General features: G+C 40.2%; 2 protein-coding genes across 3 annotated transcripts in view; both read right to left on the bottom strand.

Annotated features, from left to right (window-relative positions):
- Positions 1-4860: 4860 nt before the first annotated feature.
- Positions 4861-12165, bottom strand: LOC310812117 (ly6/PLAUR domain-containing protein 1-like; the record flags this gene model as incomplete). Its single annotated transcript, XM_083680538.1, has 3 exons — positions 4861-5096; positions 9268-9402; positions 12117-12165. 3 exons carry the CDS (start codon positions 12163-12165, stop codon positions 4861-4863), a joined length of 420 nt encoding a protein of 139 aa, XP_083536664.1.
- A 2091-nt stretch (positions 12166-14256) lies between these two features.
- The window catches only part of LOC310812413 (nck-associated protein 5-like), a 110335-nt gene continuing 98673 nt past the window's right edge, over positions 14257-25918 (bottom strand). For both annotated transcript variants that reach the window (XM_083680957.1, XM_083680956.1), the window contains exons 15-19: positions 25138-25443; positions 23071-23192; positions 21489-21618; positions 20985-21163; positions 14257-16447 (exon numbers count right to left, since the gene is read on the bottom strand). In XM_083680957.1, the coding sequence (XP_083537083.1) occupies positions 16151-16447; positions 20985-21163; positions 21489-21618; positions 23071-23192; positions 25138-25443 (1034 nt within the window). In that variant the 3' untranslated portion in view covers positions 14257-16150. The remainder of the gene's footprint in view (positions 16448-20984; positions 21164-21488; positions 21619-23070; positions 23193-25137; positions 25444-25918) is intronic.

The following is a 25918-nucleotide window of genomic DNA, read 5'->3' on the forward strand; positions in this document are numbered from 1 at the left end:
TCTCTCTTTCAAGTCCAACATATGAAGTACATTACACCCTGGATCCACAGTGGCCATGTTGGATACTGTGCGCTTTAGTCAATGCTTTTTGATGAGAGGGAATCTTGAAACTTGTGAATGTAAAATGCTCACAAATAGGAACGTGGATGTGTTTTATTGAAAACATGATGTTATACTAACTACTGCACACCTTCCTTTTAGTATCAAAGTGAACACAACACAGTGAGTCATCTGAAGAGATGATGCTGAAGCACACTATAGCATGTTTCCTTACACATACTGTACAGCACATCTTTTGAAAGAATAAGGAGACAAAATGCCCTTTGCCTCTATTGTACAAGACCCGTCCACGGCTGGCATTCAGCGTTACTATGCACTGGGTTGTGAGCTACACAAAGAAGACAGAGGAAGCCGACCTGAAAGATCATCAAAGATGCATTCAACAAAAAACATCATCCCTCATAGTCCATCATTCATCCATGTTCCTACTGTACATATCACACAGTTGATTACTGTTGAGTGCTGTTTGCACTCGCTTTTCTTCACTGCTCCGCAACATTTAGTTACATTTGCACCCATGAATGGAACTCAGAGGCCTCCATATCCTTCGCCTCTGTCCCCAGTTATTGCCTTTCATAGTGTGACAATTGATGATGTTGTCAATTCTGAGAATATGTGGTCCTCTGTGGCTCAGTTGGTAGAGCATGGTGCTAACAACGCTTAGGTTGTGGGTTTGATTCCTGCATAAATGTACTGAAATGTATGCACTCACTGCAATGTAAGTCGCTTTGGATAAAAGCGTCAGCTAAATGGCATATATTATATTAGCATGGGAGTGTGTGGCATGCAAAATGCCGTCAATGGCAGTTGCATAGTATGATCAAACACAGCACAACGACAGGTGAGCAGTATAACTCAAGCTGCTGCTACGACAACAGTAACAAACCAAACCTAGTTATTAAAACTTTGTTCATACTCACCGTTCTGCAACCTCGGTCACATAAGAATAGTTGTTTATAGGATTACAGCAACTGAAAATTGAAAGCGACTGAAACTGCATAACACAATGAGTGTGAGAGGGTACTTGATGTCTAGTAAACTAATTAAAGGCTTTCAATATGTTCCATTCTGTCCTATACCTAGCAGTGTGGAGGTTACTAGAACGGGAAAGCTAGTGATATCTCCTCCAGAGACCACCAGATATACGGCCCTTTGAGTAGATTTCCATTTTTCAGACGGTGGAATAAGGTGAGCCAGGTCCATATACTGTATCTGTGGTGAATAATAATAGAAGCCCTGCCTGTGGAGGTCACTGTAATTTAAAGCTAGACTTCAAGCTGGGATATTTCATACCCTCTTTCCCCGTACCCTCATTTAAACGTGGGGCACAGCTCTCAAGGCCATCCCTCTCTCCCAGTGTGAGCCTGACCTTACCGGGCCCATCATTCTCTAATAGACCCTACTCAACAAAGGAAGCCACCCTCTTGGTCTCCCAAGGTTATTTAGGCTGCTCAAGGAAATGAAATCGACCCTTTACAAAGTGTTACAAACGTAACATTTGTCTATCAAATCTTCTCATCTTCTAATAACAGTGTGTTGACAGTCGGTTCAAAAGCAATTTATTTTTGCCTAGATATTTTTTTAATTTCACATTTGCAAAATACAGTTACTCTTCACAGAAGACCAATCAAGGTAGACTGAAAACATTGCCCATATCCCAACTCTGTTGTCAACATATTAGGTCAATATCATACACGTTCATGACAAACACCAAATCAGAAGGGGTAAAATGCTCTCACTATTATATTCAATCAGGTTATTTTATTTTACTTTGAGATATGAAAACAAACAATTACGGACTTTTTAAATTCATACATGACCCTGATATCAATCATGCAATCAGATACATTTCTGAAATCTATTTAATAAACACTGTGTTTTCTTCAAAGCACATTAAATTGACAATAGATCATGAAGAAAACAAAGACAAAGTAGTGGACCGTTAACAATATATATATGATACTTAAATCTACTGTAAAGCTTATACTGAACTTGACTCATAAAACCCATGGCACAAGAAGCAAGAAAGACACATGTGGCAAAAATAAATAAATAAACATCACTTTTTTATGAGTCAATAATTGGCTTATTCTCTCATTTAATGTACGTACAATTACCTTTCAAATTCACTCCAGCAAACACACGTACAATATTCAGTAGCCTTTTATAGATTCTGAGAGCAGTAGCAGAGGCCATTCACACGATAAGCGAAATGAGCTGAGCTGAAAGAAAAATACAGTGCAGCTTGTACCCAAAATGTAATTAATTTGAACTCTAGACGGCACTTACTCTAAAACATTCATGGCGTGCACCGCCACTTAGAAAACAGTTAATTAGGAAACAGTTGATTGAAAACAATGAGCGTGTTTGAGAGCATCGGTTTTGAGCAGTACTGATCGTCAGTACCTGTTCAACTTGTTGCCTGATGGGGATAAAATGTGTCCGACTTGCTCCAAAAAGTAGACTGTTTGAGACTGACGATAGCGTGAGACCGAGGCTTACACAGTTCATCAGGCGAGGCGCTGTACAGCCCCGCAGTTGCTCCTCACCGACTGCATGGAGCAGCAAGCGCCTTCATTGAGGGAGGCACTTTTCACGTCCAATCATAGGAATGTTTTCTTGACACGTGTACTTGTATGACAAAAATACCTATATGTCGCGATGTGTAGATTGTGGTAGGATATAAATAATTATGGTAATTTGAGAGGTATTTGATTGGACATATATGTTCGGTTGATGGTTGTGACATGTGGTGGTTATTTCAAGAAAATGCAGAGGGACGTTCTATTGAGGATTTTAGAGACAAGCGCAATGACTCGCCCGGCGCAATGCCTTTCCTGCGCCTATCATGTGAATGCCCTTTTAGGGGTCAATCAGAAGACCTGTTCCCCAAATTCATTGATATGAATGTGAAGGTTAAAGGTTCGTGTTCAAACAAAGAGAGAAACTGAATGTGAGGTGCAGCTCCGTTTACTGGAAAAAAAGATATGATTTTTATTAAAAACCTGACGTGGCGTTTGGGTCATGGTCATGTTGACCCAAAGGTCTGTCATATTTTAAAGTACTTATTAATGTAATAAAGTATTTTTTTATGGAGAGTGCTGCGCCTCACATTCATGCCAAATTCATTGACACCGATGCCTGTCCAGAGCTAATTGTGGTCTCAATCTTACATAACCTCTACTTTTATACATTTGACTTGCCATAGAGATTGTAGTTGAATGTGTTACCAAGTGCATTCATTGTGTTTTAAATGGGAAATTCAAGACCTAAAAGGTGTGTCATTGTGTGAGTGGCCTTCTTGTTCAATTAAGCAAGCCGGGACTTACAAATGGCAATACATGAAGAAGAAAACATCAATAGATACATAAAGTGTGATAATTATCATCGGTATTTGTACATGATGAGTTTTAGAATTAATGTATCCTTCAGCTGTGCTCTTTAACAAGATTTAAGCGATCCACAGTCTCTCTCAGGTACTTAGGCCACAATTCAATCAAATGCAGATTCAGGTTTTCCAGAATATCAATGATTATTGCTCAGTTGCAAAATGCATTAACCATTGCTTCAGTTTCATACTTAAAACATTGCTGCGCTATGGACATTAATCCATACATTTATTGTTGCCACACATGGAGAAGAATATTTTGTACTATCATGGAGACCTCCTATCTGCAAGTGATTGAATTTGGGGCTTATGTTTAAATTCTACATGCTTTGCAGATGTTTACAGTCCTGCAAGTCTTTGTTTGCAGCAGTCCTATGCTACTGCCTACTGAAAGAGTTATGAATAGTGCCAGAGAAGCAGTGACATTAATAGGCTTTTCTAAGCAGTTTCAGCAGGTACAAAACAACCAGTACACAAAAACGACCTTCCGCAATGACAGCAACATCTCTCTTCTGAACAAAAGCACATGTATCACTTATCGGTTCCTGCAGTGACATGTATTCATTTGAATTGTATACATAACTGAACTGCATGACTGTTAAATGGGGGATCTGGGATTGGTACATATATTTTGGAAAATTCTGGTTGAAATCCCAGTGTCCATTTAAAAGTCTGACTTTGTGACTCGTTGACACAGATCATAAGCAAATAACTACAACTAACGTGATTAAACATGGAGAGTTAAAGGATACAAGTATGCCCCATGAAAAGAAACACCCAGCACTGTTCTTTTACAGTCAGCTAATTGCCAAAATATTTGAACTAATATGGTAATAAAGACCTGATATTTGGCAACAAGTGCTTAATCAGGAACTTCACTAATATATCTGGTTATTAGAATGTTAAAAAGTACTGTGAAAGGAACTGTAGCCTGTTTTTCTTACCGTACACCTCAGCTGCACTTGTCTGGAAAGTCTGTTGTTTTTTGTTCCATAACTTTTGTAAAAACAATAAATGATGCAAACATCTCAGTATCTCTCAAACCCCTACAGCAACTCATTGCCTGATATCCTCAGCTGTCAGTTTGATCTCTTCTACTCAAAGGTCCATGAGGAAACACAGCTCTCACAGGAAAGGCTCAGCATTCACTGCCTATGCATACGACTGACTCCTAATAATTAGATATTGATTTGGATTGCTGGCTGCACTACAGCTTCCTACCAACAGAAGCACAGCGAGGCTGATGAGGTCAGTGAGGTCGGTGCCCTGATGTGGACCGTGTGGAGCAAGCAGGAGGTGTGGAGGGTTAGGAAGGACAGAGGCAATGCAAGTGTTCAGTTCCGAGAAACAGCAGGGCTACTACTGTAAAAGGGATCCTGTCGGAGAGCCGAGGAGGAGCAGCCTGTCTGTGTCTATGTCAGGGAGAGGAGAGCCAGGTAGACCAGCACGGCCGGGAGGGAGGAGGGCAGCGGGTGGGACGTTGCGTTCGCGGGGCCTGGCCGCTTCTTCAGCCGAGGTCCGTTGCAGAGTGGTGTGTTGCAACAGGTGATGCACACAGAGTTAAGCCTCCCAGTGCAGAACTGCTGGTAGCCTGACGAGGCTATGAGGCAGGCCCCAGAGGAGGCGCAGGACTTGCGGTAATGTATGCCTGAGGAGACAGAGAGAAACTGTCAGGGAGATTACAGATTACAATGTATTGGACCGTCGGTCAAACTGAGCCAAGCCTCAATAAAGCTATATTTGAATTTGTGTTAAATCCTATTCCTTCCAATGGCTATTGACTTTCGATGGTACATTTTTAAATGCACTTTTTCTTATCTTGAGCTAGATGCCCTTAGCAAACTTTACAATGTATGTAGACCTACTCCACTTAATTAACTTCTATAGAGATTTTTAAAACTATTTTGACTTTTTAAACTATTAGCATTTGAAGTTGCCCTGAATGAACATAGGTTTCAATGGGGACAATTGGCTATGATACATTTTAAGATGCTTCTCCTCTTTTATCTTTTAACACTAGATGCCCGGGCCCTCATTACTAACCAGAGTAAGGCCTGGAGATGTCCTTATCATCAAAACGCAGGAACTACATCATTTTAATGTAATCGCACATTGATCATGCAAATAACTGTTATTATCTGCCTGTCTATTTTTTTCTGTGTGATTTTGAAATGTTGCCATGTTGTGTCAGGACGTGGATGGATGGATGATAGGGTGGATGGATGGATGGATGGATGGATGGATGGATGGATGGATGGATGGATGGATGGATGGATGGATGGATGGATGGATTATATTAATAATTGTGGACGTAGCCCATGCCAGTCTTTCAAACAAGAGAACAGCACTGAAAAACAACAACAGCAGCTAGAGTCAGTGTTCCCATCATAGTTGTGCTATTTGTGTTTACATGTGGAGGTCCACTCCTTCAGCTTACAGGTGACATGTCAGAGGGTCACTGCATTATTCATACTGTCCAAACTTCGAGCCTGACTGCCTGGCTTTATCGTACAAGAAAATCCCTAATATTATGTAAATCCCTAATATTATGTAGCTATCTCACTGTCCTGAAGTTTTGTTTTGTATCGGAACATGTCAGCCAATGTCATATTTTTTAATAAGCCTTGATTTTAAATGTTTTTGCTTCTCTAACAGGATTATTAATTGTCTCACAGGATAGTAATGGAATCACATTTTTGAAATTTAACAGCACATCACCTTCCGGTGTAAAAAAAACATGCAAATTAATGACAAAAAACTAACAAGGTTTTCCAGCACGCAGCTTTGATATCTGCTATCGTGCTGCATGTTGGTCTACTGTACTTCAAACAGCATGTACTCACTACAATTCAAAGGTTCTCTCAAACAGCCTAATTCATACTCTTTAGAGTGATAATACAAACCCATGGAGGTTCAGGCTGCACACAGAATAAAATGCCGGTCGGTGTTCCATTGAATAGGTCTGTTGTGCCCCACCAAAAACCTCAGTCCTATAACAACCCTAAAAGTCAAGCCTGGATGCTGGTTTGGGGGCTTCTGCACCCCTGCTTCAGACAAAAGGCTGAGGAAACACCGATGCAGGTGTATGTTTGGTGGTTTACGCATATCATTAATTTGTATATAACAGAATTTAAGCCTATCCATATTCTAATTGTAACACAACCAGACTTATTGTGAAACAGACACACATACAGTATAAACACTATGGCATTATTAGCCTACTTGACACGGAACTGATTATATATCACGGAAGTGATATACACGGTATTACGGTAATTGTTGTGGTAGTGACCTTGATGTCACACAGGGGAATGTTTACAGACAGGAACACATATTTAAAGCTTCTATAACCTTACACAAACGTAGGTGACAAAGGTATGTGACTGTACCCAAAACATTATTTGAATCTTAAGCAACCTGCCCAGTGGTGAGTACATGTTGTTTGAAGTACAGTAGATGAAGTAGATGAATAGATGAACATACAGTACAGCACGGTACAGGTATCAAAGCTGTGTGTTGGAAAACCTTGTTAGTGCATAAGTGAAGTTATGGGTGGTGGTGCTCATTTTGAAGTTCCTGTCTTTTGAGACTTTTAACAAGCCATAACTTCTCACTTAAAATGTTGTTTTTGTGTTTTGTTAGAGACAGACATTCAGGAAAAGTCAGAGAAGGAGGGACATGGGTTTCACAACAAAGTTATGTTATTATAAAGTGTCACAAGTGCCTGTGGACCTCCGATTGGGACGACTGGTGTTAAGCTAATCACCTCAATCTAACCTTTTATTAAGACACTTTGCTAATATTGAGGTTTTATCTCTCCATTGGACAAAAAAACATTCCTATGAGATTTCCCATTTGTCCGTTTTAGAGTACTTTTCTGTCACATTTCTGCTAACTATATAAAGGACACATACATGGCAAACTTTTCTCATTTGTTTGTGTTCCCCACCACCCTACAAACACCATTATTATTAACCATAATTGGGCTTCCTGCACCAATAATTCATTCAACTATGCCATTCAAAATTAGTGTGGTGTTGGCCCCATAGCAATGCTTGGTGGCCATTTTCAAAATGGCCCCCAGGGAAGTATAAGACCACATTGGTGATGGCCCATTAGCTAAGAATGCTCCTTAAGACTTGCCCTTGCTCTGTGTCAAATGTTGTGCTTTTATCATAAAAGGCACAGGAGTCATGTTGCATATCATTTTAATCAGAAGATACGGTACTAGAGAATATTTAAACTAGGGATAAACTTACTATTCATTTGTTTGTGTTCTCTGCACTCCTACACACATTATAAACCATCATTGGTCTTACTGCACCAATAATTTATTCATGTATGGCCATTGAAAATTATTGTGGTCTAGGCCATAAAGCAATTGTTAGCGGCCAATTTGAAAATGGCCACCAGAGGGGTTTCACACCAAATCTTTAAGACCTGTCCTTGCCCTGTGTCAAATTTGGTGCCTTTATCACAAAAGGCACAGTTCATTCAAATGTGGCTTCCAGCCGCCTCACTTCAAGTCAATTCACACATGCAGTTTTATAATCTCACTGCAGACAACCACAATCGGAATGTAACCTCAACAAAGGAGAACTCAAAAACGTAAGATTGTGAAAGTTAGCAGCATCTTGATAAACGCAGCGTTGACTAATGGGGGAAGAGTGTTTTGATTTGCTGCCAGTCCTGGGGAGCTGTCAGTCGTCACACTGGAGCAGGTAAGAAGGTGTGTGATAAATGAGCCCCCTGGCAGGAAGCAGGAAGCACCCCCTATGGGAAACAGAGATGGGCTGTTGGACACAAACAACACCAAGGTGACCCTGTTCATACGACTCAAGCTCCAGTGAATCTTTACGGGAAAAGAAGTTATGTTTCAGCGGTAGAAAAGAACATACAGCCGATAAAGTGACCTTTATAGTCACATGTTGGAAGCTGCTTCAGAACAGCCTGTTAAAATAATTCTTTTTTTTTCTGTCTCAACAAGTTCAGACTAGTCATCAAGAGTAAGTAGGCAGTTATTGGCTCTGAATACTGCTATTACGTTTGACAAAACTAATAATACATTTGCTGCATATTCAATGCTCCCGTTCACTACTCACGACTTGGCTGTGCAAGTTTGGAACTGACAGCATGGCAACAACAACATCGCTGGAGAGCTGGAGTTGAATAGCGACTGTCTGTGCTCACATTAGTTTGAGAGGTTTAGAGATCTCCGATTAGACAGTCAGAGGTGGAGCAGTTCAACCATACTCAGGCATCTCAACAGTGCATAATTAGAAGGGTTAGTAGGAGGTCGATATAATCAGTTTAACCCTAAATTAAAACATGAGTGTTTAGGAAAATTAGTCTAATGATGAGAACCCTGCAGCCCTTACACTGCAATTCATTAGACTCCCGAGACCAGTAGCAAAAGAACAACTCTCCCTGAGGATTTAGTGTGCTAGAGATGTCTTCATATATCATAAACACATTATGTGAGTGCTTCATTCCACTTATAATATTGTGGTAAACAAATTCATTATTTTGATAAATTATGTTTGCAGCAAATAAAGTTAATTAGTTTGGCTCCTGGTCTCAAACTGACATTATATGAAATGACATAGTTAAAGACAACCTCCATTCTCCAACATTCCTAATGTGGTTCCCTTGCAGGCTCTTTACGGCAGAGGTTTACTTGAATCCTCAATGTGTGGAGTCAGGTTTGTGTTATTGTATATTTAACGCATATGCTGTCCCGTCCTCCAGCACGGAGCTTACGGTTCATGGCATATAGTGAATGCGTCAGAAGAAAGGGCCGGTGAGACGTCTGTTCTTACCATCCTCCATCACCAGCACCTCCTTCTGGCACATGTCCTGCACGTTGACGGTGCAGTTGACGATGAACTCCGGCGTGGAGCAATCATTATGCTTCACCTCCTCACACTGGTAGCACTGGATCTGCAGAGCATGTCCTGCCCGGGACAGACGAACAGCAGGGTTAACAGCCACAGCACAGCAGTCCACTCATTATAACATCAGTGTTCTAAGAGTTCGTCAGGGCATTTTTGAACCCTGGCAATAACTGGATGGTTCGAATCAAAACAAATCAAGAATAAGTGCTTTCGTGATCTATTGCCATCCCAATAAACCCTGCAATTCAGTGGAGCGAGCAATGCATCTTTGAAATGAAAAAGTCTCTTTGCAGGCATTTTAAAAAGGTATTTTAAAAGGATGAGTCAACTTGCACAGCTATTTAAGACAATATACAGGATGTGAACCAAGGTTAGACTCTGTGAAAGAGACTGGAGACACCATTCTCTGAATGACAAGCAAGTATATTATCTTAGAGCTTTTACTGTGACGGTCACAATGCTCTTGGCAGATTCCTTACCTACAGTATGAGTAAAGTGTTTAGAAACATAAGATAATACTGAACATTGATTGAATACTGTATGATAAAGTTTTGTTTCACATAATGGAAAGCAGTGGTATTTCACAAAACAAAAATGACATTTAACCACAGCAATCCTTTTAGTTATGCGCTAAACTTATACTATTATTAATATTGCCCATCTGATATATACTGTAGGCACATTTGTCCAAGCACTACTAGTATACTGACCCTTCCCAGGAAAGAATAACACTTGACAATCCATAATAGGTTACAACAATTACCAAACAAGAGCATAGCATAGCAACTCTCTTCACACTCTATGACACTGAAAGTATTCAAGGGTTGTCTTGACACTAATATACCACATAAATGATTTTTTTAATATGAATAATACAAGTCATACCATCCATTTTGAAAAATAAACAAGACAAAGGGCGATTTCTTACATTCCATCGCAGGAAGAAGTACACTGATTTCAGCTGTCGCTGAGTCAAAATAAAGGTGGAATTAGTTTCTTATGGAGAAAATACCATTTTATAGCCGTAGGTGCTCACAAATAACAATTGCAATGTCAGATCTGCAGTGTATGAAAATTAAAGTTTTCAACAAACATGTGCAATGTTTACAATACAACATTATTTGCAATGTCATGGTTATAGGCCATTTGTTCTCAGTGACAGATATTACTGTTTTAATTATTTAAATAGCGGCAGTCATTAATCTTGAAGTCTGACAGCACCATCAAGCACAAATCCAATTGAAAAGGATCCAAAACAAAATCATACCCTAATTTCTTTAAGCCAACGAAAATGCTTAAAAACTCCATCCATCAGCTGAGCAATGGAGTCTCGTGAGGCGGCCAGATAAACACATAATCTACTGTCCGAAGAGTATTTGACCTCCAAAAAGCACTGCATGGGATTACAATTTAGGTAAGCACAGTATACTATACAAGATTCATGTGTGCGTACCATATCCATCCAAACACTTTATGTTCATCAACTATCTTTTCTGTGGCAAAACATCCAAAAATGATACAGACATGATGACAATACACTAACAATGATGGTGTATGGCGGTGGTGAGCAACATAATAATATATGAAATGTAATTGAACCCAAATCATACAAAACTAGTTGCAGCACAAAACTGATTCTCCAACCCACAGTTTATCTGACCACAACACCTCTCCTAGAAGACTTACTAGTTACACAGGCTCTCAGACTGCAATTGATACATCTCTTTTTGTTTAACTGGCTACAGGGTGGGGTCAGAGACACATACATACATTATTACAAAGCTGCCCGTTGTTATTTTAATTAATTCAACGATATGGAATAATTTGTACAATCTACTATGATTTATTTGGTCTTGAGATGATCTGAATCCCTTTATACCATGGCAAGTCAACAGTCAACAGTTCCTGCATATTTATTGGGATTAGTATTCCTCACCAGTGGGCATGGGATGATGGACTACCCTATTTACAACATACATTTTACTACATTGTCCTGTGCTGACAATTGTTGATCAATCGTGTTCCTTATCATTCGAACATGATGGAATGCACAACGTTAAAGGGACGCTGTTGAATTGCATGGTCTACTCAATGTGTTAGCAATTCATTAGTTGTTAATAATAATAATCCGGGAAATATCCTTCACCTGTAATGGTATCATTATATTTCACAACAGCTATTCCCTAGCATGAAGGCATACAGACACTTTGCAGAGGTTTTAGCATGTAAGCTTAATATATCAAAAAAATAAATAATGTTATCTAGTCGTCAATACAGAAGCCCAATTGGATATAGGTGCAATCATATAATCCAATGTTTTAAAGTGTAACAATTAACATATTAGACAGATTGGCATAACTATTAAAAACATTGAGTTACATTTTGGTAAGAGCTTGTGATGCGCAATACTCTTGGTTTGGGCGCAGGAAGCATGTATTTCATTACGAAACCGATCAAATTCGGTGCAACTTGGACATGTCTAGTGATAACTGCATAAAGAAAGACAGGTGAATAGTTACAGCACTAATCGATACAATTATCTTCAGTGACTGCCGATAGATTTTTCCTGGAATACTGGAAGTGGCCTAACTCCTATTTTCTAACATAAGCAGTTACGCAAATTATTAATTCATACTGTCACCCGCCAAACTTGGAGGATCGAAGGAACTAAACACGTTGACACGTAACTTGAATGTATTCCGTCATGGGTTCTGTCTGAATGAAGCGCTGCAAGCAACAATGTGGCAATACGCAATCCCTAAACTTTTACATACCTGTTTTGAAGAGAAATCCAAATAAAGTTGTGTAAATGAGAAGCCGCATCCTCTCCCAAATGACACTTGAATGGAAAACATCAGACCAGGTGAACTTAAGACGAACGCAAAACCCGTAGAAGCATCCGTGGCAAAGATGTAAGTAAGCGCAAAACGTGTGCAATGTGATGCGCACAGCTGAGAGCGAGCTATACTGATCGAGACTTCGTCGCGCAATCCGAGTGATATTGGAAGGGGAGAAATCATAAAGCGTACCACGTGATGAAAGCTCTTATAGAGTCGGACAATGTATCGTTGGTGTAGTTGCAAATAGAAGTGACTCTTAATTGCGACCAAATATGTAATGCTTCATGATTCGATATGTGGCCAACGTGCACTCTGATAGCCGCATGACGGTTGAGAATTGCCTATACTTTAAACCATTCATGAAATAAAGTTATATGATTTTAAAAATGACTATATGTGTATTGTGTTCTATTTATAGCTCTTGTGTAAGACAAATACTTGGTCTACCTTGCTTTAACAGTGACAACATTACAGTACAGGTGCATGTAGCCTACTCGAGGTGTTACAAGAATGGTAATGGAATGTGAAACAGCACTTGCGCAATCAGCTTTCTCTGTAAAAGGCGCCCATCTCTGGAACTCATATCCAGGTCATTTGAAATGTCTAGGAGATGTTTGTTAATTCAAACATAAAGCGAAATACGTATTTAAAGAATAGCAAGAATGTAATCATCTGTAAACAATTGTATAGTTTATGTTATTGTTACTTACATTTTATTTTATTTTTGTATCTGGTTATATGTTATCCTGTTATCTTTCTCTTTTTCTCTGTTCATTTCTTATTTCAAGGTCCAACTAGAGGGACTGATGCTGACAATTAGCACAAGCTAAAGCATGATGATGCGATGCAACTGACTCTTAATGATACAATGTTTCAGTGTTGAATCTGTCTCTACTGAAACACAATGTTCTTATTGTTATCAATGATACAATGTTCTTATTGTTATCAATGATACAATGTTCTTATTGTTATCAATGATACAATGTTCTTATTGTTATCTCTGTGGAGCATCTTAGCAAGTTTACTGTATAGTATCACTGGAATGTGTTGTATTATACTGTACTGCACTGCATTGTGCAAGGTGCACTCTGTACTGACCCTACTATAGGTTATCTGTTCAAATCTGCCTAACATGGTCTATTGAGAGAGAGAGAGAGAGAGAAAGAGAGAGAGAGAGAGAGAGAGAGAGAGAGACAGAGAAAGAGAGAGAGAGAGAGAGAGAGAGAGAGAGAGAGAGAGAGAGAGAGAGAGAGAGAGAGAGATAGATTTAGAAGTCACTCTTGAGTGGTTTAATTAATTACTTTTATTTATATTCACATAATCACCCATCAAGACACTAATTGTTATAAATCCCCTGCTTTCATTGCTTTGTAAGTGCTTTCAGAGAGTAAATTGTTGACAGTGAACACACTTGTGGATGGAGTGATATCATGTGTTATGTCACCCATGGAGAAAACACTTGGCTCAATAATTTGCTCTATGTTTGGCTCAAAACCACCTTTCCGCTCAAAAGCACCATCTGATCTCACCGCCTGTAAAACAACAGTATTGTAGTGTTGGATAGCTTTTCTTACATGTAAATTACCCTCTCTTAACTGTGGGGTTTTGACATGTTGAAACTACATATCATTTATACCATTGAACTAATATGAAAATGGGCTTTTATAGTAAAGTGTGAATAGATTACAAATAAGTGATTTATTCAAAAAACTGTAATTGTAACTGTAACTGTCCTCTCTATCAGAGTAGCCTCAGAGTGCAAGGCAAATGACTTGTCAGACGTTATAGCTTATTTCTGGTTCATTCTGTCCAGTTAGAATTAAATGCCCATTGGACACTATGCTCTATGATGACATTGAGAGGGCATCAATGCCAAGAGCCTGGTAACTCTGGCGCTTCTCTGAGTGATCACAAATCTGGGCACATAGTTAATGGGAATTCATAAGCCGGGTATTCATATATCCGAGGAATTGTGTTTTTATCATCAGATAAAGGCTCAACACGTACAATTAGCACAAATAAGCAGATACACGTTTGAAAGAGGAAATAGTTTATTTTATTTAGGAAATTATTACATAAAATATAGCATTAAAGTCTAGTGTAACAGCCAAAATTGCACACATAATTACCAAAGTAACACTGCTGGTAACAGATTCTCTTTAAAAAGGAACAGTTAAGGAGAGAGGTGACGTAGGACAATTACACTGCTATACAGTTTCATGTACAAAAAAGTGGGGCATAAATACTCAACCGCTAGAAAAATACAGAAGTCCTTAGTAAGACTCTCTCCATACATATTAACAGTTTCATAGAAAAATTTGAAACAATGAAACACAGTCTGCTCTCTTGATTAGCACCAGAGTCAAATTCCATAATTTTGGCATTATGTTTCCTATGTTCAAATATGTTCTAGGATAAAGTGATACAGGATGCAGCAGTAGCTCTTATTGAACAAAATAAACCGTTTTTGTAGAAGGAAACCCTACAGAATTTCACAAACACAGAAACACGTTTCGCCATTTTCAATCAGTAGATGCGTTGTATGAAGAAGGCTGAATGATTGGCAAACATAACACAATGATTTAACAACATTTTTTTGCATATACCAATCAGCAATGCCCGTTCTGATATTAACTTATAGCAGTTCTTTATACACAAACAAAATATACAACATTAAAGGAAAAACAAGAATGTTTTACATGTCAGGTATGCTACAAGGGACAATATTTAGACCGTTATGGAATTCTGTTATCATGAAGAGTTTACTTTTCAAAAATATCTGTTTTCCATATGCAAGTGTCATTATTCTCCATAAGGAGTAACATTAACTGCATGGTTACTTGGTATAAATATAAGTGTTGTATCTTCCCTGAGCTACTACCATAGACCTTGCTATGCAATGTGTCGTTTATGCCAGAACATGGGTCCACACCTACGTACCATTCAAACAGTTACATGTTGCGTTCAGATGCAATATTAGGTGGTCAGATATAATGGTGATAACATAGTGATCGCTTGACAAGTACCAACTCAACAGCACTTCTAGTTCAGTTTGACAGTTATTACTTGCTGCCATCAATGATTTCCATTTTCTTCCCTTAATTTTCTCTACCTGGATGTACATCTCTAGTCTAATACCACCAACTCTTATTCTCATAAAAGCATAGGTGGTCAAAATAAATGAGCACATTCATGTATCAAGGACACTCAATACAAAATGGAAATCACCTCAGTTGATTCAGAATGATTAACCCTCTGCTGTAATGTTTGTAATGTTACTGACTGGAAGATTTTAGCTCTATCATTTTTAACAGGCAATTGAACCACAGAAGTCTTAAAACCAAGTTTGGGAAAATGGCTTTCTGAGAGCTCTGTTTGTGCATATTTGTATTATATTATAGTACTTGTGATGTCTAAGCCTACCTCGATCACATACGCCTACCTCGATCACATAAGCCTACCTCGATCACATACATCACTGAGACAATAAAACATAGTTCAAATCTTGACCGATGATAACGCACAGTGCACATAAACAACATATTTCTGCAATGCTATGGATTTTGAGGGTATTGCTTCAGACTACTAGGCAGAAAGGACAACCGAACCTGGTGAATTTATTGATTGGTTTGATTTGGTTATTTGTACTCTACTTGTGTCTCCTAATAAATGTTCACTTTAAATTCCTTACAAACTTTGTACAGTCATTGTTACAGTGCAATGATAAGGAGTTCCCCATGGGGATCAAGATATAACTGCAAACGCAAGAGGACCCAGGTGTCTAATATTGATGTCCACACCGTGAAACATGCCGCTGTAGTCCAATTGTCCTGGTCATACATGCAGCCATGGTCCATTGTGATCCTTATAATCATGACATCACTGTTTGTCTCGGTGTCCTAAGTGCTTCGTTGGAGGGAGAGCAGAAGACGTCACGCCACATGAGCGTAGTGTTCGTGTCTGTGCCTTTACACGTCGTTGGAGCCCTGACTGGTACACGAGGAGAAGCTGTCATAGAGAGAGTCGCTCAGCGAGCCCACATGGTCCACCCCGGGCTTGCTGGAGTAGCTGGAGGAGGGGTCGTCAGCCCGACAGCAGTCCTCCCTCTCCCCGCCGGAGCAGTCCCCAGCGCTGCCCCTCAGCTCTGTCTCTGGGTACAGCCCACTGCTGCTGTTGCTGTTCAGCTTGTTCAGGGACTCCAAGGACACATCCAGAGAGCCTGGCTGGACCCTGCTGCCTGTCCTCTGGTCCAGCTCATTCCCTTTCTACGGTTAAGAGGAGGAGAGAAGAAGAGGGGAGAATGAGAGACAGGGTCTGTGTCATGTACTTCACACTGCACTGTCAGACTATGGCATCGGAGTGTAACCGTGGGGCATAACTAAAGCAGCATAGTTAGTGCAGAGGTTGCATCATCTTTACTTCTTTCCAGGTTTAATCCGACAGAAACGTTTCCCCTACCGTGACAGATATAGCTAATTACAAAACAATCAGACTTAACCACATTTTCCCACAAAATAAAGCATTTTGTCAGTCTGTGACAAGAATATACAGGAAAAAACTACAGTCTGTAATGTAGGTCTCATTCTGTACTATAAAAGCAATTTGACTAGTAGCACTTCTGTGTATCAGTTTGATATATTTAGAGATTTGTTCATGCTCTCATGCTTAAGGAGCAATTCTATCTGGGATAATCTGCCAGCAGACATCTCAACGAGGCGAAATTCTCCTTGTAGCTGTTTTGACACAACTTTATTACATTTTTGTCAGCAGCCTTTGGAAACTCTCTGTTTTATGGATTAGTTTAATCATGCGTTCCCCCAGGAGACATAAGGGATAGCTGTTGCAGGGGGAAACATGTCGAAAAACAAAAGAGTCAAAAGACTGCCAGCTTAAACTCTCAATCAATTAGCAGAAATAGCTTAACCTCAACCTGCTGTACAGCAACCCGTACATCATATTGATAGTGGGGGTTGGAATGCGCAGCGAAGCTGTGTTAATAATTTTCAGTTTCATTATGAATCACAATTGCCCTATGGGGCCTGTCAATGCGCTTTTGAGAAATATCTTCAGTATCCACTGTAGGGTCTAATCATACGTGATAACTGAGATCATTGCCCTTTTCAGGGGAAATTACTCCAAATCTTTCCACCCTCAAATAAACAAAACAGCATGAAAAAGTAACTGTGATAAGCATATACCGTAAAGGTGTTGCATCTTAAACCTACTCTATCACAATCAAAATACAGTAGAAATAATGTAGTGTTGTACTTAGTGTTGTCACAACAACTCTACATATACATCTGAGAATATGAGTCTACCGTGTAATCAAACTCTGGCAAATAACAATATGAATATCTAATGGAAAATGAATCATTAATTCAACATTTTGCTAAATGCACAGGGGACTTTTGAAATGCAGTGGGGTATCATTGCAACAAGCCTGGCATCTCTCGCTAAATTCTATCTGTAGGGCAGTAAACAATTTTCGAGGTAACTGCATTTTCCTCCAGCGAGAGGCCAACCCATCCACGTTTCCCTGGCTGAGTGTACACAGAGGTACCACCAGGGGTTAGACTGCCCCCAGGGCTGCTCTACCTCCTCATCATTAAGCATTTTACTGCCAGGTGCCCCCAGAAATGACTGGTCCCATCGGACTCCAGCCAAGAACCACTCTGCTAAAGAGTCTGCTACACTAATGCATTCACACATATGCACCACAGCAAGCTCAAACTCATGCACATAAGTCTTATGAACAACACCCACACTGTTGAAATTTAAGTTTCATACAGGGGTAGCTTTCTGCATTGATTATGTCTATGTATTGTATACTGTATACAGCATATGTGCCAGTCTACAGTGTATATACAGCGTATAGGTACATCTGGGCAGTATTGACTCAGAAGATCTTGGAGGCATTGGGAGCAGTGGGTGTGTGACTTGATTGTGATCAGTGATTAGAGTGTGGCCATCCCTTGTGACAGTGAGGAACAGCAATCACAGTCCTGCTCCCCTCCTAACACCATCGATATCTCCTTATCTCTGCGGGGGTTGGGGGTGGGGGGTCTTATCTCTGATTGGATGTGATTTGGTGAAAACACAATTACCACCCCTGTCTACGGGTCGAACCCGTATACCGACCTGAACCACCCGCTGGCCATCAGGACCAAGGAGCCAGTTAAAGTGTATCTTTTGCTGAAGCTCACAGCCGAGAACACAAGGAAACATTTCCTCAGGAACACGTCAGGCAAGACGAGAAATCACTAATTGGTGGCATGAAACAATGTTCTTAGAAAATATTCTTGTTGTCTAGCAACATTCCGGCAATTGATCTGAGGGCGGTGAAGGGAATGAGGAATGCCAAGCAGGGAGTTGCTGTTCCTCTCCAGGACTTTCTCTCCCACAACATCACTTGTTTATAGCATGTATGTGTTTTTAGTCTGAATGTGAAACATTTTTCTTTCATGTAACACAGTAACGAACTGTTCATCCTTCCCCCCTCTCCTGTGGAGCCCTGAGACCTAACACCACCTGGATGCCTGCAACTGCTGCAGTTTGCAACATCGGTTGATGCAATCCAGATAATTAATAAATTGTGAAAAGCAAATAATAAAACTAATATTATATATATATATACATGTATATACATGTAAAAAAATAAAAAATAAATAAAAGGTACAACAACAAAAACAACCTATCCAATACATTACAGCTTCTGGTAACATGCCATTCCAGCTTCTGGTAACATGCCATTCCAGCTTCTGGTAACATGCCATTCCAAGCAGTTGGGGAAAAGGTGTGAGCATAGATATCATATAGTCATGAGTCAACAACCTAGTCGTCTCTGCCCTGCTCCTGCTCCTGCAGCCTGGGCCTCAGCACAGCATCTAATGCTGTTTTCCCCTGTCGGAGAGGCCTGTAGCAATCTCTATTATCCATCAGGAGAGGAAGAGAGAGAAAGGGAGAGGGAGGGAGCGAGAGAGAGGGAGAGAGAGGGAGAGAGAGAGAGAGAGCGAGAGAGAGAGAGAGAGAGAGAGGTGAGATGGAGGGGGGGTTCGGAGAGAGAGGGGCAGAGGGGAGGAGGGGGTACGGTAGCGGCAGGGCTGTCAGTAGGTGTCAGGATGATGAATGGGGGGCCAGTCTGGGCCATGAGGACTCTGATGGGAGCTGCTGAGGTTTACATCACTCTCCTGAGTGTTTGTGAAAGGTTATTAAAGGCACTTAAATCACCGGGCTTGCCGCACGCCCGCACCTTCCCAAACTTCCCAAACTCCAGGTGATAATGGCCCAATGTCTCACTCCTAAACCACCGCACGTATACAAATGCAAGGATGGACACAGGTGAAGAGGGGAACACTGTGTAGAAATATTGTCCCTCTAAAGAGAAAGACATCTTAATAAGGAGTAAATGTCTCGAAAGAGTGGTCATTCATCATCATGATTAGTTCATGGCTTTTAAATCTGGTTCTTGTCTCAATGCATATGTGTACTGTGGCATCAACACAAACATTCTGTCAAATGATCTATTCAAAAGGAGCCAGGGCTAGGCCTACAGTACCTACTTAGCAAAACAATTAGAGTCTTCACAGACCTTCACCTTTAGAATTGTGTTTGTTTAGTTTATTCAATGTTTTAATCTGTTTGTGTGTCAAGATATATTATTCTTGTGGGATCTACCAAAACCAATTAGTGGACAGTAATAGATTTGGAGGATTAGACACGATAGTCATTGTTGTCTTTGAGGTCTTTTATTTGGCTGTTTCCCTTGCAGGTTGGATGCACATCATCTTTGTCTGATTTAGAGACTAATCAAAATCCTAGCCATGTTTTCATCCAGCTTTCAGTCCCCAGCCACACATAAACCTTGTTTCAAAGACCTCAGTAAGAACCCCACATCTCAACTGTATTCATTTTGTTCTACACTGAAATAGCCAAACACATTTTTTTTTTTACAGTATGCGGATTAAGATGCCTTTCTTAATGTTCTACACAATTATTTGCCTCTGAAGAGAGAGCCACTGAAAGCCAATTTTTCAAAGTCATTAAAGCTTGAAGCAGTTATCATAAGTCATATTTTTTATCAGTGTGGGTGTCATAGGCTTTGGAGCATATTTTCCATTTTCCATTTCTTGTATAGCACAAGGTTACCACATCGGTCAGGAATGTGCATAATATATACTTTTTCTTTTCTTTCCTCCCACTATCTTGCGTTGAACTTATGTTGAGTCAGATCCTTTTACAGGGTATGGATTTTTGTGTCAGGACGGTAGGGGGGACAGTGTGTGAGGTTATTCCACTGCACCGGGCTGGGAACAGGGGGCCGGAGGCCATTTCATGGTCCCTGATCCTCATTTGTCATTCAGTGCAGTTAAATACTGGTAGGCAAATACCCCATGACACAAGAGGGCAAACCGATCGAAAGCAATTAGGGGCCCATTTTATGAAAATTTGTGAACAATTCAACTGGAGGAAAAAACCCCACCATGAAGGTGAAAGACAATCTTCGTGTTTCGTGACTTTGCTCACACTCCAAATACCAGCAGGAGACAACAAAAAAGACAAAAACAGTTTTTTACATTATCTAAAAGTTACCGCCAATAGTCTGTCCTAATGCCTTATGTCATTAGTGTGACTCACTGACTTCTATGCCTATATTTAAGAAAGTCAGTGTTCCGCTGGATGAACCACACATAACTGCAATATGTTCCATGACATTTATTTCCTTACCTAATCACCAAACCTCAACAGAGGTATATGAGTATATGAGGTATTATATGAGGAAGTGTAGATCAAAGGAATACTTACACTTTGTCTGTCTCCCGCTTTGCCCTCTAAACTCAAGTCTTTGTGCAACAAGTTGTACTGGGAGACACTCCTGTGGTCCTCCTTCTCTCGGTGGGAGAACATGTCGTGTTGATAGTAGTCCATAATCGACAATGACACTCCCACACTGCTCCTCTTTATGGTCTCTTCATCCTGGTCCACTGTGGAGAACAACTTACACTTCAATTTGTGGAACGTGATTTAAAGCAATGACACCAAGATGCATGATATACTGTTCCTTCATAGAAGAACAATTGCACTTGTAACATCCACCTCTATTACTGTGTGTTGATTTATTGTACGTTTTTGTGTTATTGTTTTAACATTTTGAAATCTATTCATCAAATAATTCAGAGGTCTATATCTACGACTGTACAGCATGTCAATGAAATACCATGAACTTGAACTTGGACGCAAAAAATACATCTTAGTACATCTAAAAGTATAGCAGTCTTGTGATCTGTGGAGTTCTGGGATGGTCTTGACCTTGGTTTCTGGTCTTTGTTTTGTTGATCAGGGTCTTTTGGGTGTAGGCCAGCATGTTCTCTTCACTCTCAGGTTCTGTCTCAGTGTCACTGCTGCTGCCGGAGTACGTACACACTCTCAGGGCTCTGTCCTGTTCAGGAGGGAAAAGGGACGGCACACCTCAATATAGAGATAGTGTTGAACAGTACTGAATCATAGAGATGCATGTGCACTTCTGTTTAGGTGTTCTGTATTGCTGTTCCATCCAAAATGACCCTGATGGTAATAGGCAGTTCCGTGTAAAAGGACCCATGAGGACCAACATGGGAATTTCATCAGAGCGAATCAAATTGAGTGTCAAGTGAAAGCAAAAGAGTCTATATGTTTGGGAAATAAAGTCAGAAATACATTTCTCAACCATCTTCCATCAAAATAATAGAAAGCAAAGGCTTTGACTTCTGGCCAAACATACAGTATGGAAAAGCCTTGAAGAAAACATCTACAGTACCAGAAAAAAACATGAAACCTCATTAATGTTCATGTATAGACCCCAGTCAACTAGTGTCAACACTTATATTTTCAATTTTGCAGAAATGGTTTGGCTTCTGTAAGTTCATACGTGTAAGATATTTCCAAATGTCTCAGCCTTATGAGCAGTGAGGACAATTAAAGTTAACAAAGGTAAAAACTATAGGTAGACCTACCAAATACTGGTAAATGTGTTTTTACTGGTTTAGTTGGGTTTACGTTTAGTTTATGACTTAATAAGTGCTCCAAATTAGCAGCAGATTGAGTGTCTGTTTGTTCAAATATTTGGTAAAATTCTGTTTTTTTTTTCAAATTCTAATTGTTCAAATTCTGTTTTTTGGTGACAAAAGTGTAGGCTATTTTCGTTTTGTTTCAATGAACAACACGTGTCATTGATTTAAATAACATTACACGAAGAGTGTTGAGTTTTAGCAATTATATCAATAAAAGAAGACATGATTAACTTAATGAGAGTGTCTATTGTATATTTCTACCTTTGTGTCCCGATTTGGCTACATCACAATGTAAAGAATGACATTCAAATCCAGAAATGATGCATTTCTGTAGGAGACTAATGCAGTCATTGTGTTACCATCATTCTGTTACCGGATATAAATCCACTTCCAACTTTGAATCTGCACAGTTCTTAAAGTAAATGTGTTTTGTTCAACTTTGCTATGAAGAGTTTTTGTTTGGCATACGTTAAAAATACGTTGAAAAATCTAGTCCCAGCATCACTCTGTTACTTTGGAACTGAAACAAAAGCAAACACAACTCTTCAGTTTAGCTATTTGTTGGGGTCCTTGATCATAAGGGGAGTTTCAAGTAGGATGGAGGGGCTGTTTCAGTCAATGGTGAACTGCGAGTCTGCTTTGAGAACAGCAGCACTGTGTTAAGTGCTAGTTACCATACTACTTTGTCATAGCAGCATTCATTTCAAAATCCCTAATGTCATAACTACGTAGAAATATTCATGCAATTAAAAAAAAAACAATAAAAAAAAAAAAACACTAGAAGTGACACAAACTATTCTGACATCTACAAAATGTAAAGCCAGTCAGCAATAGACTCTTACACTGGGTAAGTTTTGGTCCTTGGTGTTCTTTTTCTTCTCCACTTGTTTTTCATAGGCCTCTGTAGTCACGGCATGGTTTGTGTGGAAGTCACTCTGACTCAGTCTCTTCATTTTGATCACATCTATCAATCAAAAAGTCAAGAGAAGAGAAAAACAAACCATGAGCCACGCATAACAAAACCCACACATTCACACACCAGGGAGTGAGTCTACATGTATTACGCACATGAGAAGGCGGACAAGAAAATGTCATGGCAAATGTCAAGGCTAATTGGCCCAAAGTTAAGAGGCAGCTAACTCTACCATGGACAGATTTAACATAATGGTGGGCAACTTGTGTAGCTACACTCCCTGCAAGAGGGGCATACTACCAGATATTTGTGTGTAATATTTGTGTGTAATGATAGCTTGGCATTGTAGTTATTAATAGTTGATGACATCTTCCCTGTGGTGATTCCAGCTCTGCATCTCCGGCTGTAGGCAGCCCAGAAATAACAGCTTCCTACTGTCGCCCCCAATGACGAAGCACCCAATGATAGTCACAGCCAAGTGTGAATTTTAATGACTACCCATTTGTTCTTTCTTTTCTCTCTAAAACATTCCACCTTCTGACAATATAATTAACTGAGTCACGTTGGCTGCAGCAACATCACCACCTGAATAATCTATACTGGGCTGAGGATACAATTCCATCTTGTCGTTCCTACCAGTGTGGGAATCTGTAGCTATATGTGATAGGATCCCTCTATTTGTTATATTGACAGGCACTGGTCACGTCTGCTTCTTCTGCAGTGCACCACAGCACTGAGGTGAAATAGATGGGGGCCATGGCGTAAATCCCTGGGTGTGATCATTCATCCCTATATGTTAGTATTGCTTTAATCAGCCATCAGATTGCTTCCGTCCAACACCATGTTGTTGTGTTAACATTAAAACGTACAGGCAGCAGGTGCTTTATGATCTGTGTCACTTCTGATTTGCGTGTCTAATTGCATTAGCATCTTATCCTTGGGACATGGTCGGTGAGTGTTATTATGGGGAGCTTTTGCGCAGGTGGGGACCGCAGGGTCCTTTGTTAGGCAGGGCCACAGAATATCAATCAAGGCAGATGCAATGCCCTTGTCCTTGTCCACACATCTACTCCTAAACATTAAAATGAATGTGCTGGTGATTTTTCTTATTTTTGAGCACGTAAGCTTGAATGGCTGGAAGGCTGGTTAGCTCCCTTGCTTATTGTCGTGTTGGCCTATTGTCTGTTCAGATTTAAATTTAAGTTCAGTTCAGATTTAAGTTTTTAGGCTATATGAGTAAGAAGGTGAAAAACATTCAAAAAGTCGGACAGTACTTGCCAAAGTTACTGGAAAAGAGAAAATGGAAAACATACTGAGAATGGGGAATGATTCAAGGTAAAACAATACTTGCTCTTCAGCTTAATTTGGTTAGGGTTATGGTTATTATAATGTAGCTATGAGCCAACAAGCCTTGCATTTTTTCACAAACAAAATCACCCATGAAAAATCATAGTCTCCTCTCTAATTATTTACACTTATTTACGCTGGCAGGTTTTCACAGCATACTAATTTACACCAGGTTTCACCACCTCATCAATGACATCCTCTCACGAGTCGGCCAACCAATCTGGATTTCATTTGCAGCTGTGGATCATTGGTTTACTTAACATAAAACCACTGACATCACACATTACTCATCTCTTGATTGAGATTCTATAAAAAGTACTGTCCGAAGTTTTAAGTAAGTCCACACTCCTCAAAGCGTTTTTTCACATGATGGCCCATGCTAATGTTTACAAACCGATGTGCACGCATTGCACACAATGAAAACATGGAGTTAGCTGAAGAAGTGTTCGATGCCAGCATTTCATTATCTATTTTTTTAAAATATGGTTGAAACCCTTGCCTCCATTTGAAGCACACCTCTCTATTAGTCAGTAGGATCTGCGTGTCGCTGGTGAATCCACTACATGCCTCCCATCAGCACTTTTCGATGGCTACGCCATCAGACTCTCTGACTTAGTGAGACTAATGTGAGGTGAACCCACAGGCTTACCTGAGGTGGATGGTTTGGGGAGGTGGCTCTGGGTGTCCTGAACATGGCTGCCGGTCACTGTGGGGTCAGAGAGGGAGTGGCCCAGGACGCCGGGTGCATGCGGGAAGGTTTCAGGAAGGGAAGGCACTTTCACATTGGGTAGGGGGTGAGCGGAGAGGTCCTGGTCAGGCTCAGTAAGAATGCTCGCCACCCGGTCAGGGCTGGACTCAGATTTAGGAATGTGTCGTCCGTTGACCCGGGTGACAGAGTCAGGGAGGGGGAAGGTGCCGATCCCGCTGTCCAGGGTTCTCATCTGGCAGCTGGAGCCTGAGGCATACAGGAGAAGCATGTGATGGATAGGGGTGGATAACAGAAAAGGAGCCTCTGGGTTCACATGCAACGGAAGGGGTTATGGGTAAAAAGGGCATCTTGGGTGGGTTTAATAAAACAAAAGCAAATGGAAGTAAAAGCAAGAGAAACAGTGGCATTACTTCACACATGCTGCACCTGGGCATAGCCAAAAGTAAAATCATCAACAACACAGTGGAAATGCAATTTTGGGGAAAAGGGTCTCTGCCTTTTTGTGCTATTTTTCCCTGTGTTCTGTTATTTTCTGTTATTCATTTGGATTTATCCTGTGAGCCAAGCTTTGTACCTTCATAATTTCAAACAAGTTATTTGACTAATCTTAAAAGGGATCTTAGATGAATAGTTCCGTTCACTTCTAAGTCTAAGTCTGGTCCAAATCTAATTGAACCACTTTGGAGCTCAGCGTGATGTTGAATGTCAATCTATTCACGAT

This window comes from Argentina silus (assembly GCF_951799395.1).
Source record: "Argentina silus genome assembly, chromosome: 11".
In the NCBI taxonomy this organism is placed as follows: Eukaryota; Metazoa; Chordata; class Actinopteri; order Argentiniformes; family Argentinidae; genus Argentina; species Argentina silus.